The following is an 18,510-nucleotide window of genomic DNA, read 5'->3' as shown; positions in this document are numbered from 1 at the left end:
AGTGAAAGAATTTACGGTACAACTTAATTTTTAGAAAAACAAATTAGGGAAACCCTTAAATCTTGTAGAAACTACGCAATCCTTGAAGCCTCCTGTCTGTAACTCAGAAGCTGAATGCAGATTCTAAAAGTTATAAACAGAAGTCCTATGCGATGAGTACCTTTCAGCTTTGAGCGCTTTTTGTCCTGGTTCAGTGACTCGATTGATGACTTCCTCTTTCCACCTGGCAAAAATTAAGTAAAGTAATTAAGCACGAAAGACAATTCAATTGTACATGTACAATTATGCAGAAGGCATGGAGGCAGAAAGCATGAATCAACCCAATTTTTTTACACAATCTGCCAAGAGGAGGTCAGCGAGAAACACGCCAACTTCGGAGCAGACACATATAGCATGAATGACAGGTTAAAGTCAAAAGTATTGTGTTCTGTGTGTATTACTTTAGTTATTTAGCTTCATATAAAATAGAATTATTAATATTGTCATTAGTCATATTATTCTACTTTTCTATTGATCTGAGCACTACACTGTTTTATTCTTTGACTCCATTTGCACCGCATTCTCCAGTATAGTCTGAGATTCTCCCGTGAAAATGAGGAGTGCGGGCTCATTTCACGAACAGGGCGGGTAATTCATCTGATGGTGAGCTTAATGTTCCGGTGCACGAAAATGAATTAATGCAAAATCGAATAAGGATTATACTGACTTTGATCTGTGTAAAGTAAAATGGTTCGCCGCAAAACTTTATCTTTACAAAACAAAATCATGGAAAACGATAAACCTTATAAAAACTGTGCAATCCTTGAATTCTGAAGTCCCTGCAATAAAAAAAGTACCTTTCAACTTTGAGCGCTTTTTGTCCTTGTCCATTGACCCGCTTGGTGACTTCCTCTTTCCACCTTGTAAAAATAAGCACTGTAACTAAACATGTTGTCCATCAGTTAAAATATCTTTAAGAAAACAAAACCAAATAGGAAGAGTTTACAAAGCCACATACCGTTTGGGACCGACGGAACATGCCATCACAAGTGGTTTAAACTACTGATATTTGAACACTGAGTCCTAACCTTGACTGGAAAGCTCTATTATTAAATCAGTGTCGCTGTAGAGGTTATACAAATGCAGAACTGGGAGGAAGTTAACACGTGTGTGGTTCTCTTTACCTCTACCCGAGAAATTCAACATTTTTAAATGCTGAATTTTAACTGCAGTCTGTCAAAACTTATAAAACTGCAGCCTATGCTATAATTGGGCTAAAAGACTCTTCATTCAAATATATACCTGCTATTTTGTCAGATGAGGCCTGTGACTGATGGGAAGACTGGGCACTAGAAGAGGATGGCTGTACCAGAACGTCTTTACTCGGTGCTGAAAGTTGTCTGTCAGTTGAATTATCTTCAAGAACAGAAAACCAAACAGACAGCAGTTAGACAGCCTCATGAGGTTAGGAAAAGAACATGGCACTACATTTAGTTCAAACCACCATGATTCTAAAACTGTGTCCTAACCTTGCTTGCTAAGCTATTTGCTCAAACAAATGTGGGTGGAAGATTTCTACAAATGCAAATCTTCGTAAGTGAGGAATTGGTGCCATGCGTTTAATCTCTTCTACCTCTTCCTAGAAATTCAACATTTTCCGTACACTAAGGAGAAGCACCATGCCGTAATTGGGCCAAAATTACTACTCTTGGAAGTCTTAACGGACATACTGTGAATTTGTAGACAAAGACAGTGGCTCAAGTGATGTTCGTAATATAGCACTTTACTGTCTTTATGTCATCAATGATAATTTGGTTTCATCAACTCAGTTGATAACGTAAAATACCCATCGTAAAGAGTTTCTAAAACTCACCTTTTGAGAGTTTGCCCTTAGTGTGACTGCACAGAGAAATGTGGATGGTGTGTGGTTTATATCATGGGGGTGCAGCAGGAGAGCTTACAACGCAGGACATTCTACATGTAAATGTCTACATCATTCTACAGTTGAATTATGGGGTCAGAGGTTTTCTTTCCCGGGGGACAAAATTTTTCAAAAAGTTTAAAAGCATTCCACCATCAATCTTGAGCAGATTCAAAGCCCGCACGGATAATAACCTGTGCGGATAACCCGCAAGGATAATAACCCGCACGGATAAAAATTTGCACGGATAATAACCCGCAAGGATAATAACTCGCACGGACAATAACCCGCACGGACAATAATCCGCACGGACAATAACCCGCACGGACAATAACCCGCATGAATAATAACCCGCACGGATAATAACCCGCACGGATAATAACCCGCACGGATAATAACCCGTATGAATAACTTAGAGCTGCTGTATGTTGAGTTGAGGTAATCGTCATTATTTAATTTGTCAGCTTTTGCTAACTCAACAGAACATCTATTAACAAAGCAAGTGGAATGCTGATAGTGCTCTAGGTCTGCCAGGTTGTTTTGTACTTTCTAAGTCACAGTATATTCTTTCATAATTGTAGCTTATATTCTTAGCTGAGTCTTTCACTAGGTTGTAACACATCATTAACATTTCATAATCAGAGAGTCCAGTGTAGAATGCAATGTCATCAGGATTATCTTTGTACTTCTCAATATTAAAAACTTCACTATTACTTGAAATAAAGTTCAAATGTTTGTTTTCTTTTGTTAACTGGTCACATTTATCTCTCAATTTTTTGTTTTCCTCTTTGAGTTTAGATACCTCATTCAATACCTCTTCCAATGATGCCAAATCTATGTCAGTTTGAGTGTGTTTAGAAAGATATTGATGTTGTTCTTCTCGAAAATTATTCAGTATTTCCTCAGGTTGAACTTCTCTCGTATAGTATGGATCCTCGTGCAGTGATTCAGTCGAGGTCGGTGTTGTTTGGGTTACAATGTTGGCATTGTTGTCAGAGTAACTGCTGTCAGTATCAGTAGTAGATACAACAACTGATGAGACTTTCCTTTTCTTTGGCACAAAGTCATGCTTAAAGATTTCTCTCCTTGATTTTCTCTCTTTTGTCCATGGAAATATTGTTGGCAGATGATTTCTGCTGAGTTTTTGGCCACCTTCGAAGTGTTCAGAACAGATTCTCGTTTGGGAAGAATCCAGCTTTAGCGATTCGTTTCTAAGCGATACTTTGTAGTATTTCCGAGCCTTTTCGCACTTGGGAATCCTGTAATATTCCAGATTTGGTTTGTTTCTAAAGTTGTTGGTACACTGGGGCACACAACAGTTAAAATGATGTGGCATTTTCCTTCAAAACAGCTTTGAATTAGTCTCTTTTGAACAGAATAAATTACAACACATGTATGTCAACATGTCTTCCTGTCCAGCCAATCAATCCATGCATGCTTTGCGATCGACATTCGATCCCAGGCCCTTTTTCGTTTTGTTACCGGCGAATTGCTGACAAACATGTAACATTTCTGATCCAAGAGCTGTTCTCATTGATCAGCTGTCATGGAAGTGTTAGGAATTTATTTATTAAATGTAAATTATTTTTTTTATTCTCTTAGGATCAGTGTAGTTCGTGATTATTTGTATCTGTTACGTAATTTTTATTCTTCACTTGTGTAAACTGTTGTGTAATTAACCTTTATTGTGTATATCAAATAGTTTTCTTCATTCTTTTCGGGCACCTTGCGTCCATGTGTATTTAAGGATTTGGGTGGTTTGGTACGGTGTGGTTTTTTTTTTGAGAGAAGGTCACCGGCGGTGAAGGTTTGAAAGTTACCAAGACTCGTTCGGATCAGAGCACGTTTTAATCACTGAAGAGTCATTCAGCAAAACCGTTCCTTTACACGACAAAAGATCCATTTGTCGGGGAGCACATGTGTGCCGAGAAGCTGACCGAAGAAATTAAAGCGCAGAACTTGAAGGAAAAGGAGAAGATTATCTTCTGTTAGACAGTAAGCCAGTGAAGACAACTGAGTCAAGAAAGATCTGAGCGAAGACTGAATTACGTGAGGTTGGAAACTTCTACGTTTAGCTGGGTTAAACGTGAGTTCGGTTTGTGAATTGTGAATTTGGTTTGTCAGTCGTTTGTTGGTGGAGCGTGGTGATTTGTGGACAAGAGAAGAACACGGACGCGGGCGTAAGGTGGGACCCAACCGAACTGAACTAAAAAAAAAAAAACCTTTTCTTTATCTTAATAGTAATAATCTTGTAAATAGTTTTAGTGTACTGTAGTTTAAGTTAGCGTATTCCTGTAAATTAATTAGATCATTGGACTATCGTTATTGTTAGTCGCTTTATTGTTGTAATTAGCATAATAAATATCTCTAGGCCTACGTTTAGTTGTATCGTGGCGTGTGTTCTCGGGCTCGTTTATGTTCTGTGTTTTGTTTGGGTTAGGGGGCACCCACCTTTGTGGCGCGGATTCGTCACATATTTTTGGTGTCAGGAGTGGGACCGCTCCTTAACAGTTTACATAAACAGCTCAACAGGAGACACGCAAGGTAATAGTATACGATTATTTAATATGGCTACTGCAGCGATCGGCTATGATTCCTGGGTCCTTAAAGATCTTAGAGCTGAGGCTATCAAACGAGGTATTCATTTTTCTCCTAAGGATGGTGTTAAGACTTTAGCGAGCAAACTCAGAACTTCAGATCGCATAGGTCAGAGTTTCGATGCACCAGAAGAAAACCTTGCGGAGGAAACTTTGGAGACTGGTCTTAGTTTTGAGCAGAGATTACAGTTACAAGAGCGTGAGCTGCAGATGTTAGAACTGCGGAAGAGAATTAGTCAGGAACACAGAGAAATGAGGGAGTTAGAAAGGGAGGTGGAGAGAGAAAGGCGTCAGGCTGAAAGGGAATTAGAGAGGGAGAGAAGGGAGTTTGAAACTCAAAAAGCCCAAGAAGAAGAAAGGCGTTTGGTACGAGAGGAGGAGAGACTCAGAAACCTTAGAGCTGAAAAGGAAGAATTTGCTATAAGGGAGTTTGAAAGGAAACAGGTAAGTGACAATGAGGTTAAAAGGCCCAAGTTTATCAAAATCAGGGAAATGAGGGAGAGTGAAGATATAGATGATTTTTTCCGGATTTTTGAAATGACTGCAAGGGCGCAATCCTTACCCGAGGGGGAATGGGTTGGTAATTTAGTACCCAAGCTCACTGAAAAGGCTAAGTCTATTTATTTAGAAATCCCAGACCCTGCATGCCAGGATTACCACGAGAGTAAGGCAAGCATTATTAAAGCCTACCAGTTAACCGCAGATCACTATAGATATAGGTTTCGAACCTCAGAGAAAAAGCCCGACGAGGACTTCGTCCAGTGGGGAAACAGAACCCGAAGGTATCTCAGCCGCTGGATAGCTGTTGCCGAGGCTACTGGTGATGCGGATAAGATAATTGAACAGGTATTGATGGAGCGACTTCTTGATGCGGTAAGTCCTGAGCTTAGAGCTTGGTTAAAGGAGCAAAAGCCCAAAACTGCTGAAGAACTTGGCAACCTTGCTAATTTACATGTTCAATCTAGGAAAGGGCCACTTGTTGATGGTAAGTATATGTCAACCGCTAGTTATGAGAAATTTGGGAAAAAGAAGAGGCCAGATGTTAAGGCGGATAACTTATTGTCTGAACAGAAACAAGACCAATACCATGTAAGACCCTCCAAACCATCCTCCCCTCCAGCCCGTAGAACCACGAGGCCGGAAATTAAATGTTACAGATGTGGTAAACCAGGTCACATGTCGTTCAACTGTGGAAAGGGCCGTGGGAAGCCTTCACAGGGATACCTCCTGTGTATGACACCCCTAACGTCAGAACAATCTCAGTTCCCTCCTTGCAATGTTAGAGGTAAAATAAACGGGAAAATTGCAGAAATGGTCATTGATTCTGGTTGTACTAGGACTCTAGTCCAGAAAAGATATGTAAACAATACAGCCTTCACAGGGGAGAATATCACAGTATTAACAGCTGCGGGAGAACGTCTTACAGTCCCACTTGCAAACGTTGAATTTGACAGCAAAGAAGGTAAACACGTAGAATTAGTAGGAGTGTTGGAGAGGCTACCCGTAGATTGCTTACTTGGCAGGTCGTCGTTTGGAAGAACACTGTCGAGACAAAATGTCTTGGACCAATGGGAGAGAAATGTTCTAGCTGATGACATTGGTGGAGATGAGGCCTTCGTGATGACTAGGAGACAGAAAGCATTACAAGAAGCCCAATTGAAAGCAGACGAGCTAATTGACAGGGAAAATTCACTCGCCGTCAAGAGTTTAGCGAAGAAAGAAATAAAGCCTGAAGCTCCAGAGGAAGGAGATTTGCAAAGGTTATTTGAGGGCATGGTACAGGAAGAGACAAGTAAGAAGAATCCTGAGAGTGATACTTTGATAATAGAACCTAGTAAAGTTAAACCTCCAGTAAACATCCTAGATAGAGACAGAAACCAGCTGATAGCGGATCAGAAGTCAGACGTGACTCTCGAGAAAGTACGCAAGGAATCATCCAAAATGGCACCACAAGAATCGGATGGGTACTTCTTCACTAACGACCTCCTGATGCACCGTAAATATCTTCCCGAAGAACATAATGGAACAAGGTTTGTTGATCGAATTGTAGTACCAGAATCCTATAGGAATGAAATCCTGCGTGTTGGTCACACAATCCCCTTGTCAGGTCATATGGGTAGCAAGAAGACAGTTGAACGCATAACCGCACATTTTTTCTGGCCTGGTCTAAGCTTTGATGTTCGCAAATATTGCGCAACTTGCCCGCAATGTCAGGTGGTAGCCAGGAAGCTGAAGTCAAAAAGGGCACCCTTGAGGCCTGTAGATATTGTTACTGAACCCTTTAAGAAAATTGCCATCGACATTGTAGGAGAATTACCCAGGACAACAACGGGTTACAGGTACATTTTAACAATCGTAGATTATGCTACACGATACCCAGAGGCCATTCCTTTACGGTCAACGAGCTCAAAGGCGGTCGCAGATGCATTGATTCAGTATTTCTCTAGGGTGGGTATCCCCGATAGGATAGTGTCTGACCAGGGCTCCAATTTCATGAGTAAGCTTATGGCCCAGCTGTATGAGCAATTAGGCATAACTAAGATTAAGACATCAGTGTACCACCCCCAGGCAAATGGGTTAGTGGAGCGTTTCAACGGCACTTTAAAGAGTATGCTGAGGAAGTTTGTTCGAGAGCAGGTTCAAACCTGGGACAAGTATCTCCCATACTTACTCTTTGCTTATAGAGAGATTCCTTGTGAGTCCACTGGTTACTCGCCCTTTGAATTACTTTATGGACATACGGTGAGAGGACCCCTCGCCGTTATCAAGGAGACTTGGTCGGAAGGATCATCTTTAGAAGACAATCTGATAACTCATGTTCTTGAGATCCGAAGAAGACTTGCAACGATGCAACAAGTTGTTCAAGAAAACTTGAAGCAAGCCCAAGGTAAGCAGAAACGGTTGTATGATATTCATAGTTCAAAACGACACTTAGAAGTTGGAGACAAAGCCTTAGTTTTGCTTCCCACCCCTGGGAGTAAATTAGAAATGAGATGGCAAGGACCCTTCAAAGTCACTAGAGCACTAGAGGACGGATTGAATTATGAGCTTGATACAGGCAAGATGTACAAACAGCATCGCACTTATCACATTAATTTGCTTAGCAAATGGCAGAGCCGTGATGAAATGGCTGCTTTAGTAATGGCGGAGTCCCCAGAGATGCCACTGCCGCACGAAAGCAACGTTTTCCCATTTGGTCACGATGAGACTTGTAAAGATGTAGTGATCTCTGATAATTTGACGGAAGATCAAAGACGACAGGTAAAAAACTTGCTACATGAGTATTCTGATGTATTTTCAGGAAAACCAAATTTAACCAATGTAGCGGTGCATAAAATCGACACGGGTGATTCCCCACCCATTAGGTGCGCCCCTTATAAGGTCCCTCAAAAACTTGAGGAGGAGGTTAACAAAGAGATTGAAAATATGCTGGAAATGGGCATAATACGCCATTCTACTAGTCCATGGGCGGCCCCTGTGGTCATTGTTCCCAAACCAGATGGTACAATTACGACTGTGTGTTGATTACAGAAAAATGAATTCTGTCACAAAGATGGACGCTTATCCTATTCCCTCCATGGAACGTATGATTGAGAAGATTGCCTCTGCTAAGTACATTAGTACAATTGATCTCACAAAAGGTTACTGGCAGATTCCCTTGGAGACCTCTACCATCGAAAAGTCCGCATTTATTACTACCAAAGGCTTGTATGAGTTCTTAGTTATGCCATTTGGTATGAAAACAGCTCCAGCATCCTTTCAGAGGATGATGTCTGAGAAAGTCTTGCAGGGGTTAGATTTTGCAGATGCCTACATTGATGATGTCGAGGTTGACACGTCAACATCTTTTCCCCAACACCTTTTTGAGCTCCAACAGGTTTTACAACGTTTACGAGAGTGCAAACTGAATGCTAGGCCGTCCAAATGTAAGATCGCGATGTCAACGGTCGATTTTGTTGGTCACAGAGTTGGAGGTGATAGAATTCAGCCCCGCACAGCTTTGGTTCAAGCCATTAAAGAATATCCCAGACCAGAAACTAAGAAGCAGGTAAGATCTTTTCTTGGCTTAATCGGGTATTATAGGAAATTTATCCCAAATTTTTCGGAACGGGCTGCTGTCCTTACCGACCTCACTAAGGGTAAAAATCTCTCTAAGGTTCAATGGAGTACTAATCATGAATCAGCTTTTCAGGATTTGAAAGTTGCAATGCAGACTCCCCCTGTTTTGAGGCCACCACACTGGAATGACGAGTTCATTTTGCAAGTAGATGCGTCAAATAGAGGTCTTGGGGCCATCTTAAGTCAGAAAGATCAGGACGGGGAGGAACACCCCATAGCATATGCTAGTAGAAAGTTACAGCCTAGAGAGGAAAAGTTGTGTACCACAGAAAAAGAATGTTTAGGAATTGTTTGGGCTGTAGAGCTATTTCGCTATTATTTATATGGCCGCACTTTTAAGCTGCAAACGGATCACAATCCCCTTGTGTGGTTAAATCAGGTTCGCGACAAGAGTAGGAAACTATTAAGGTGGAGCATTACCTTACAGGAGTACGACATAAAAATAGAACATAAGAGTGGTAAGCAAAATTGTAACGTAGATGCCCTTAGTAGGGCGTAAATACCTCATATTGCTCTACAGTATATTAATGTAATCTTTAATTAAGCACTATTTTTGTGTTTCCATGTCCCCAAAAAATAGCTATTTAAGGGGGGAGGTGTCATGGAAGTGTTAGGAATTTATTTATTAAATGTAAATTATTTTTTTTATTCTCTTAGGATCAGTGTAGTTCGTGATTATTTGTATCTGTTACGTAATTTTTATTCTTCACTTGTGTAAACTGTTGTGTAATTAACCTTTATTGTGTATATCAAATAGTTTTCTTCATTCTTTTCGGGCACCTTGCGTCCATGTGTATTTAAGGATTTGGGTGGTTTGGTACGGTGTGGTTTTTTTTTTGAGAGAAGGTCACCGGCGGTGAAGGTTTGAAAGTTACCAAGACTCGTTCGGATCAGAGCACGTTTTAATCACTGAAGAGTCATTCAGCAAAACCGTTCCTTTACACGACAAAAGATCCATTTGTCGGGGAGCACATGTGTGCCGAGAAGCTGGCCGAAGAAATTAAAGCGCAGAACTTGAAGGAAAAGGAGAAGATTATCTTCTGTTAGACAGTAAGCCAGTGAAGACAACTGAGTCAAGAAAGATCTGAGCGAAGACTGAATTACGTGAGGTTGGAAACTTCTACGTTTAGCTGGGTTAAACGTGAGTTCGGTTTGTGAATTGTGAATTTGGTTTGTCAGTCGTTTGTTGGTGGAGCGTGGTGATTTGTGGACAAGAGAAGAACACGGACGCGGGCGTAAGGTGGGACCCAACCGAACTGAACTAAAAAAAAAAAAACCTTTTCTTTATCTTAATAGTAATAATCTTGTAAATAGTTTTAGTGTACTGTAGTTTAAGTTAGCGTATTCCTGTAAATTAATTAGATCATTGGACTATCGTTATTGTTAGTCGCTTTATTGTTGTAATTAGCATAATAAATATCTCTAGGCCTACGTTTAGTTGTATTGTGGCGTGTGTTCTCGGGCTCGTTTATGTTCTGTGTTTTGTTTGGGTTAGGGGGCACCCACCTTTGTGGCGCGGATTCGTCACATCAGCACATGATGATAAATCATTAATCATGTTTCTAATTCAGTTTAGGTAGAGACTTTGGTGATTCAGTTCCAGCAAATTCATTTCAAACAAACTAAAAAGCATACAAGAACAGCTAGTAACGGCAGGCAAATAAACTGTAACTCTGAAATAAAGTAATGCTAATCTGTTTACCTTTGTAATGTGGCCAATCATCAAAAATGCTGCATTTATTTAGAATGCTGACAACAAGAGAAGCTGCTGTGACACTGGCGAATGTTTTCCAACTTTCTTTTTCTTCAGATCCATCTGCATAACCTGAAATACCCTTGACGACAACCCACTCCATTTTCAGATCATGTGCTGCACTGTAAACTCCTGAGACAAGAAATGACAAGCTTTCATAAATACAACAACAACTTTGCCCCAACATCTATTGCTTTTTACCTTTACTTTTGTTATCAAATATTTGTAGGAAACTGGAGACATATTTTGGAAAGTCACCCTGCATATATACTGGCTGCAGAGTTAGTCCCTCCAGCAAGAGCTTATCCCAGCTCCCATACCATTAGGGTATTAAAACTGTAACTCTTACTCTCTCTATATGTACATAAACCGCTAGTTAGTTCATCAGTATAGGCATCTCTACTCAGTCTGGGTGTAGAGACACATTGTGAGAGTAAAGCATCCCAGCCAAAACTATGACACGATGACTTCAGCCCAAGTCTTGACCCCAGACCTTTTGACATGAAGTCCAGCAAGTTGACAATCAAGTCAGTGCATCTCTCATCACCAGCAGGCAAATTTACCCTTCACAAATGATATTATTAAAGTATAAACTCTCTTTTCAATGATTAAAATATATCCCATTATCTCTGTCATTATACTGTCAGTAAGTTAATTCAAACAGAAAGAGATCTTACCCTCCCCTTCTGTTTCAATTGCAATTGCTCCAGGAAATGACTTCACAAGTTGGCCACTGCGCCTCTCAGCTTGTACAAGTTCAGAACCACTCAAAATCTCACCACGGTGGACTTCAACTTTTCTTTCTTTAGGATATTCTAGGGGTGGATTCCAACCAAAACCTGCACATTTAATGAGATCAGCAATGTCTTTGCTGACAGGAGTTGTGAAACCACAAAATTCTGGGCGATCCTTTGTAAACTTCTGATAGGAATAGGTTGTGAGCTTTTCTGATAGAACCACATCTCCCAGCTTTGTCGTTTCCTGATTCATACCACTACAGTGGCCCACAGAAAAGACAGCCTTTGGTCTCAGCTGAGTGACAGCATTTTTTACAACAGTCAAAGAACCACCAGGAGCTTTAGAACCCTCTGAGCATCTCACCAAAGCAACTTTCAGTTTAACATCTTGATCTTCACCAATGCTGCCAAAGTATACATGACCAAGCCCTTTAAAATAGCTTGTGAATGGATCAACAATGTAATAGTAGCAACTTAAGAACTCACAGTCCTTCACTGTTAACAACAGAATGTCAATTGGGAGTTCAACATCTTTCCAATCTTTAAAAGTCTGGGTGACTTCACCTATCTCTGGAAGATTAATATTGATTGTTGGTGGGTCACCGTAACTGTTCTTTGAACTACTCTCTTCAGTTCTCACAGTTACTGACATTGTCAATGAGCTTCTGGAAAAAAAAAGGGGAAATTGAATTATGTAATGTATCAAAAGGCAATGTAGTTTACCATATTAATTTTAAGCTTGATAACCTGTTCCCAGCATAAAATCTGGCCTCTTTCATCAGCTTCCAATTAATGCAACTGTAAAAGTTCATTCATTTCTGAAGTCACTTGAAGGATTCCAATAGTAAATCAAAGTACCAAAACTTTGCTTTTGAGCTATAGTCATTTTGATAATCTCCCATCAAGACTTGGAAAGTGATAGGTTCAAGCAAGAGAAACTTGATGAAGACCCAAGTAATCTAACAATGTAACACATCTCATTTTGCAAATAAATAAGGCTCAAATTGCCTTCTGAAATATCAAGTGCACAGAACTCACTCAAAAGCATTTTGATAGACTCATTGAAGGACTGGAGAGAGTGACACCAAAAGCTTACAACTTTTTGGAAAAAAGCTGGTGGTGCTGATGAAGAAGGTTTAAAAAATAATGAAAGAATGAACAAAATTGCCAAAAGTAAGTGAACAGGAAAAAAAGACAAACAAGGACAAGGTCATCTTTAAGAAGCAGAAGCTCAATACGGCAGACACATTCTGACTTCTGAGGTACCCTTACTGGCTATCAAATCTGGCCAAGGTCAAGCCTATTACCCAGTTGTCATTATGCCACCTAGTGAAACTCACATTCTAAGATTGCTTGGAATGATCAACTATCTGGGCAACTTTGTCTTGGATAGTTTTTTCTGATATGTTAGAATCTCCAAGGAGCCTTCAACCAATTAAGCTCACTTAATTGACAAATCCATGAAGAAAGCTTTCACAAATACAGCAAGATGATTTCTGAGCCACCACTACTCTGCTGGGTAGATGAAAAGGAAAAAATTGAAAAGCACCTGTAGCCTGGGTGCAGTTTTACTTCAAGCTGGTAGACTGTGGCTTTGCAAAGTTGAACAATGACTCAGACAGAGCAGAGATAGATACAGATAGAGAATAGGTGCCTTGTATCAGTGTTTGGTTGCACAAGATTTTACCTCTATCTGAGTATCTCCTCCATACATAAGAAAAGATTACTGCCATTACAGACAACAAACATAAATAAGAGATAACCTTAAGCAAAAGTATTATAATAGTGCACCCACTCCAAAAGTACCACTTCAGTCTCTTTTACAGAATAGAACTCAGATGTTCTTCAATCAATCAATCAATCAAGTTTATTGTCTTTATGTGAGGCATGGTTACCCGATTGCCTGAGCCAGAGGCTCATGTATAAAACGGAAGACTATAAAAACTATGTACAAATAATGCTATAAAGATGAGGATAAAAAGATCAGTTAAAGTTAAATTGAATGGCATTGCATAGTGGTAAGAAGGGAAATATGAGAAATACATGTGCAAATAAACAATAATAACTACAGACAAGAGTTGTACTGACAGCTGGGTCCTAATGTGCTGAAATCAAAAGCCTTGAGCTTACAAATGAACTCACTAATCTTATTTGATTTTTTATATCAGTACCCCTACTTCTTAAGTTATATCTACTTTTGGAAATTGGGAAGAAGTTTCTTAAGTACTCTAGACCATTGGAGTTCCTGCACTTGTACAATAAAATAAGAGAACTATTATAGCATCTTTGTTCAAGAGACTGCATATCACTCAAGGATAAGATAGTATCATAATCAAGATTGCTGCCTAGATTTAGTAAAGTTTTAAGTGCATATTTGCTGACTGACTCTAGTTTAGAGCTTAAAGTTTTATTCATTCCAATAAGTAGTGGACTGAGTTATTCCAAGTGAGGAAGCAGGTAGGCCTTGTAAAGTGTTAGAGACACGCTGTGAGGCATCAGTCTTTTGAGTCATCTTAGAGCATCGATCTTGGCATAGACTTTCTTAAGCATGTCGGATATGTGCTCACTGTAAGTCAGTCTGTTATCAATAGTCACCCCAAGAATTTGAAGTGAGTTTGACATGCAATTCCACCTTAGAGTCACCAATAAAGAGTTCAGGGACATAAAAGTGACTACCAAGTACCATACCTTGAGTTTAAATACTGTTAACAATCAGATAATTTTGAGAAAACCAGGTGACCACGATGTCAAGGTCCAGGTTTAGCCAGGTTTCAAGGGGTCTTGATGTCATAATTAGATGCATAAGTTGTAGTATCATCAGCATAATTAGACACAGAGAAGAGATTTGTCTGGCAAAGTTTAGGTAATTGAGAAAAAATTTTAAAAAACAAGGGACCAAATGGACTACCTTCAGGTACGCTGCATTTGATTGGACGCCATTCAGAGAATAACTTTATGCCATGAAACTTGACCCTTTGTTGACGATCAGTCCAGTATGATTGAAAGAAGGCAATAGCATCGTAATTCAGACCATAGGCCTGCAGTTTAGCCAATAGTAGATTGTGACATATCAAATCAAATGCTTTAGAAAGGTAAATGGCAATAGTTCCGGTTACATGTACTTTCTTAGAGTCAAGAGCCAGTCTCCAATCATCCACAATCTTAAGCAGAGAAGTGCAACAAGAATGGCCTCTCAAGAACCTGGACACATTCAGAGAGAACTTAGAATTGAAAGCATCATAAAGTTGGTTGTACATAATCAGTGATACCCCCTAGAACAGAAAATCTGGCGGGGTGGGGGGGGTGCAAATCAAAAAGGCCCCTGTGGGCGTATGGATATTTTCTGGAACCACATATTCACCCTTTAAACCCTAAGAGTGATCAGCATTTAACTTCATATGTACATGAGCATTGATGTCAATAGATTAACACTCACCTTTCGAGTTGCTTCTCCTCTGAGATGATAACAGCAGTTGAATTAAACTCTCAGGTACTTGTTTTCCTCTGAATTGAATCAATAATACCATCCACCAGATAAACCACTACTCAGTAGATTGTGTGGCTGATTGTGTTCACACCAATCTACTGGGTGGTGATTAATCTGCTGGACAGCAATGAAATTCAACCAGCTGTGGGAAAAGGAACTGTTTCGTCTGTACACCTAGGTGTCATAAAGCCTGTAGCTGTTGGATTATGGTACTCAAATGGAACTCAGAATATTCTGGAACTTAGCTGTAATGAGGCAAAACACATATGGATCAACATATCAATCTGAAGTGACTACAGTACACATAAATGCACACATAATTGAAGAGAAAATGGTTTTAAGCTCTTCATCTGACAGGAGTTTTAAGTGTACTTGGATTTGGGATGCAAAATCAAAAACAGGCTTCTACCTCAGTTGCCACAAACTAGAAATAGTGAGCAAAACAAAAATTCTAAAATCAATAGAAAACATAACTTAAAAAAATTAAAACAGTGATGAGGATGTTCAAAACTTACTCAATATTCACAGCAATGTCCATACAGGGTTGTCTCTCACAGTCTGGGTGTTTTTCAATGGATCTCTGTTTATAAAAGTTAATTACAACAAAAAATGATTACCATTTAGATGTGTATCCATTAAATTCACCCACCTACATACACTGTATAACTATGAAATATATATCAGAAAATAATTCTATAAAGATAAAATGGAAAAATACAGTAAGGAACAGGTTCAAGCATGCAACCAGCAGAATCACAGTGTGACTAAAAATTTCTTTTTTTTTGTTTTTAGAATTACCATCTTCCTCAATCATGTTTACAATTTAACAATATTTAATTAACTAGCTAATTGCTACTGGCTAGGTTTTGACTAAATAATGGTTAGTTTGCAAAGCTGTAGATTAATTACAAGAGATAAAATTATTTTTAACAATCACATGATTGTTTACATGCACAACTACTAAAGTATATTAATAAACTAAAAATTAAAAAACTAACTTTAATTATGGATGCAGTTCACAAAGGTACATAAATAATTAAGATAACTTATTGTACCAAATGAAGCTTTAAGTTATCAAATTCAAATTGTTGTCAAAAAGATTTACTTTCTCAAACATTCTTTAAAGTAACATATTGTTTAATAGGCCATTTTACTGTTGTGTACTTAGTTACCAAGCCGTTGATTTGGAGTGAGGCTGAAGGTGACCTTGTCATGATGGAGACCTGTATCTAGTTAGAATGATAACAAAGTGATTTAGATTTAAAAGGCAGCAAGGTTTGTATCATAACAAGGTCACCCTTGGCAACCAAACACACAACTGTAAAATGGACTATTCAATTTTGTACATAATTCATTCTTGTTAGATTTAAAGGAAATATGCTTTTCAGTTTGATGTTTAGTTAACAAAGTTACTTAAAGTGGTTCAAATACAGTTTTGTTTCTTTCTACTGACAAGTTCACAAGTATGATGTTCCTTACTATTAAGTTTAATTAATATTTTGTCATAGACTCCATTCCAAAAACAGATTGGAAAAAAAAAAAACTCATAAAAAAATACAAAATATCATTTCTGTGGTCTGATAACAGAAGAAGTAGTCGGGGTTAGAAAAATAGCCTACCTGTATTTCTTAAAGTAATTCCTTTGTTTATATAATAGAGTTTTTAAATACTTTGTTCCAAAGGAGCATACATATAATTGGGATTCACTTGCAGCCTTCAGTGCCACCAGGATGCCTCCAAAGCTTGCTTTTGTTTGAAATAAAATTCTTCTCTGTCCTTAGCCTGTTTACTTGGTCTTTCTCATATTTCTTAGCCTGTGCAGCCAGGCTCTTTTAGGTGAGGGGAGGGGTGGGGGGAAGGGAGAGCCTGCACCAGCCCTATTGTTTTCGCATTTACCGCCCAAATTTTTCAACCAATCATACTCGCCGAAAATCAACCATTCAGTTTGCATGTTCACTGCCAGTTTCCTGTCAAAACAAACTCGCGCCTCTCATGGTGGACACAGATAGTTCTTTTACTAGAGCAAAGAAAGGCAAAACACCATCTTCAAACCAATCACACGAATTTTGTAGACTTTGTAAGAAGAGTCTTTGAATTTTGTATGGTGATCGTGTAACCCATACATCCTACAGTAATATTTTTAGAGCACCAAATGATCCGTCCAAGAAACCGCTGTCAGAATCTCTCAAAAGCATTGGAATTATTGTCGAAAATGAAGAAAACTGCTCACAAGTAGTCTGTGGGACTTGCGGAAGAAAATTGCCAGGTCTTTATGAATCATTTACCAGTGTTCACCATTCTTAAGTCAAAAGGAGTTGTCGTCAGCTCAGTTATACAAGGCCAAGAGAAAAGTCGAGGATGTAGTGACACCATCGAGATCAAGTCCTGCAAATTGCAAGACACGCAGAGAACTATCACCAGGAAAATCTAAGTCAAGAAAGGAACTTTTCTCAACAAGCAAAGAGAACAATTTACTAACAGAAAAAGATTCATTTGAAGAGGCGCGAAGAAAGCAAGCAATTGAAAATGTGGCTCTTTCGAAGTTAAACATAGACAATCTGGACACGTCGCATGGATCTGTGATCAAGGTTGTGACTGCATATCCTTCAGGAAATGTAACTGTTGGAAGTAATTTTACTGATGTAGAAAAATCAATATTGTCAAATATCTGCTAAATCGTTGCTCCACTTCTTGTAGTTTTACATCAGAAAGCTCACTCTTGTCTGTCATTTTGAATAAGAGTTGTGATTCAAGACGGGATATTGATTGACAGGTGATCGACCAATAAAAATCACCCAATTTTTTTTCGACCAATAGGAATTTCCTGCACTGAAACTAAGTGGCAAATAAATGTGAAAACAATAGGGCCAGTGCATGGTCTCCCTTCCCTCCTCTTTCCCCCTCCCCACCCCTAAAAGGGCCTGGCTATGCAGGCTATATTTTTCTTTTGTAAAAAAAATTAATAACAGTCACAACATTTGAAATTTTCCAGATCAAGGATAACCTTGAAGTTGGGTGTATTAGAATGCAGTTTTAAATGGACTGATTGCATGCCTTAGACCTGTCCATACTAAAAAAATCACTCTTCATTCCTGCATCACTGACAACATCAAAAGACTCCATATTTGAAAGGTCATGATAAAAGCACATCAGTGGTGTATCTAATATTTCTATCAAAGAAGGTTTTTTTAATAAAATCACTTTTACTCTCATTAAGTATTTCTTTGTTGTTCCACAGAATATGGGTGTATAAATTGTTGGGGTCCTCAACTTCTCTTTAGTTTGACCACCATTTTAATAGTCATAAGAAAAGGATTGGTTAAATTGGTATTAGGTTAATATCAACAGTAACCTCCCCCCTTCCTTCAAATTGCTTCCATACAACCAGACAGTAAATGGCAACAAGTAATGTCCTTAAAGTACTTTTAGGCAGAACCCAATTACTGCACTGCTTCATTTGGCAATGCTTGATTCATAACATTAACACCCAAGTGATTAAAAAACTAGTTCTACACTGAGTTTACAATGGAATGAAAACAGAACAGGGAGCTCAGATTAGTCACAAGACACTTATTGGCATGAGAAATGACATGGTACCCTAAAATAAACTGACAAACTTCCAAGTCCATAAGTAATAATAAAGTCATAAATGTGGTAAATTGAAAATAAATACCATATAGGGTATAAAGCCTGATAAGAAAGATTCAATCACAAATTAATGCTCCCTTGTATACTTTGATGTAGAATGAACAAGACATTTGAACAATTAGTGAGTGAAGAAAAATTGTTTAGAGTGAAGCCACAGAGCTCAGAGTTTGAGAATGCATCCGGAACGAGACATAGAAGTCTCTCACCATGTAAGGATTCAAACTTTGTACTCTTCAGCATCATTACAATGATATTTGAAACAACAACCA

At 38.9% G+C, this 18,510-nt stretch overlaps 3 protein-coding genes across 11 annotated transcripts in view; 1 reads left to right on the top strand and 2 right to left on the bottom strand.

Annotated features, from left to right (window-relative positions):
- LOC148735956 (NACHT, LRR and PYD domains-containing protein 12-like) overlaps nt 1-18,510 on the bottom strand; it is a 77,422-nt gene that overhangs the window by 36,361 nt on the left and 22,551 nt on the right. The window lies entirely within an intron of this gene.
- LOC148735960 (NLR family CARD domain-containing protein 4-like) overlaps nt 1-18,510 on the bottom strand; it is a 29,545-nt gene that overhangs the window by 7,141 nt on the left and 3,894 nt on the right. For 2 of the 5 annotated variants that reach the window (XM_088751829.1, XM_088751830.1), the window contains exons 2-8: nt 15,109-15,173; nt 14,543-14,838; nt 11,047-11,771; nt 10,319-10,501; nt 1,282-1,395; nt 837-899; nt 161-223 (exon numbers count right to left, since the gene is read on the bottom strand). In XM_088751829.1, the coding sequence (XP_088607955.1) occupies nt 161-223; nt 837-899; nt 1,282-1,395; nt 10,319-10,501; nt 11,047-11,758 (1,135 nt within the window). In that variant the 5' untranslated portion in view covers nt 11,759-11,771; nt 14,543-14,838; nt 15,109-15,173. Of the gene's footprint in view, nt 1-160; nt 224-836; nt 900-1,281; nt 1,396-10,318; nt 10,502-11,046; nt 11,772-12,446; nt 12,616-14,542; nt 14,839-15,108; nt 15,174-15,765; nt 16,979-18,510 lie in introns of those variants that run through there. The other 3 variants (XM_088751831.1, XM_088751832.1, XM_088751833.1) reach the window with 3 other exon arrangements.
- Nucleotides 3,897-10,047, top strand: LOC148735961 (uncharacterized). Of its 5 annotated transcripts, XR_015998343.1 has the most exons (4): nt 3,898-6,527; nt 7,182-7,384; nt 7,602-7,758; nt 8,464-10,047. XR_015998343.1 is itself a non-coding variant. In XM_088751838.1 (3 exons), exons 2-3 carry the CDS (start codon nt 4,708-4,710, stop codon nt 8,020-8,022), a joined length of 2,661 nt encoding a protein of 886 aa, XP_088607964.1. In that variant the 5' UTR covers nt 3,898-4,444; nt 4,558-4,707; the 3' UTR covers nt 8,023-10,047. The 5 variants fall into 5 exon arrangements, 3 of the variants coding, with proteins under 3 accessions (XP_088607963.1, XP_088607964.1, XP_088607965.1); XR_015998342.1 differs by having other exon boundaries at nt 3,897-6,527; nt 7,182-8,545; nt 8,690-10,047; XM_088751838.1 differs by having other exon boundaries at nt 3,898-4,444; nt 4,558-6,527; nt 7,182-10,047.

The sequence above is a fragment of the Stylophora pistillata genome, chromosome 3 (genome assembly GCF_964205215.1).
Source record: "Stylophora pistillata chromosome 3, jaStyPist1.2, whole genome shotgun sequence".
Classification (NCBI taxonomy): domain Eukaryota; kingdom Metazoa; phylum Cnidaria; class Anthozoa; order Scleractinia; family Pocilloporidae; genus Stylophora; species Stylophora pistillata.
The sequence above is the reverse complement of the archived record's forward strand: the minus strand, read 5'-3'. Positions and strand labels throughout refer to the sequence as shown.

Coding starts and splice junctions, on each gene's coding strand:
- LOC148735961 (XM_088751837.1), top strand. CDS start 4,468: ATGGCTACTGCAGCGATCGGCTATGATTCCTGGGTCCTTAAAGATCTT. Junction 6,528..7,181: donor GAAGAACATAATGGAACAAG/GTTTGTTGATCG, acceptor CTTTGCTTATAG/AGAGATTCCTTGTGAGTCCA.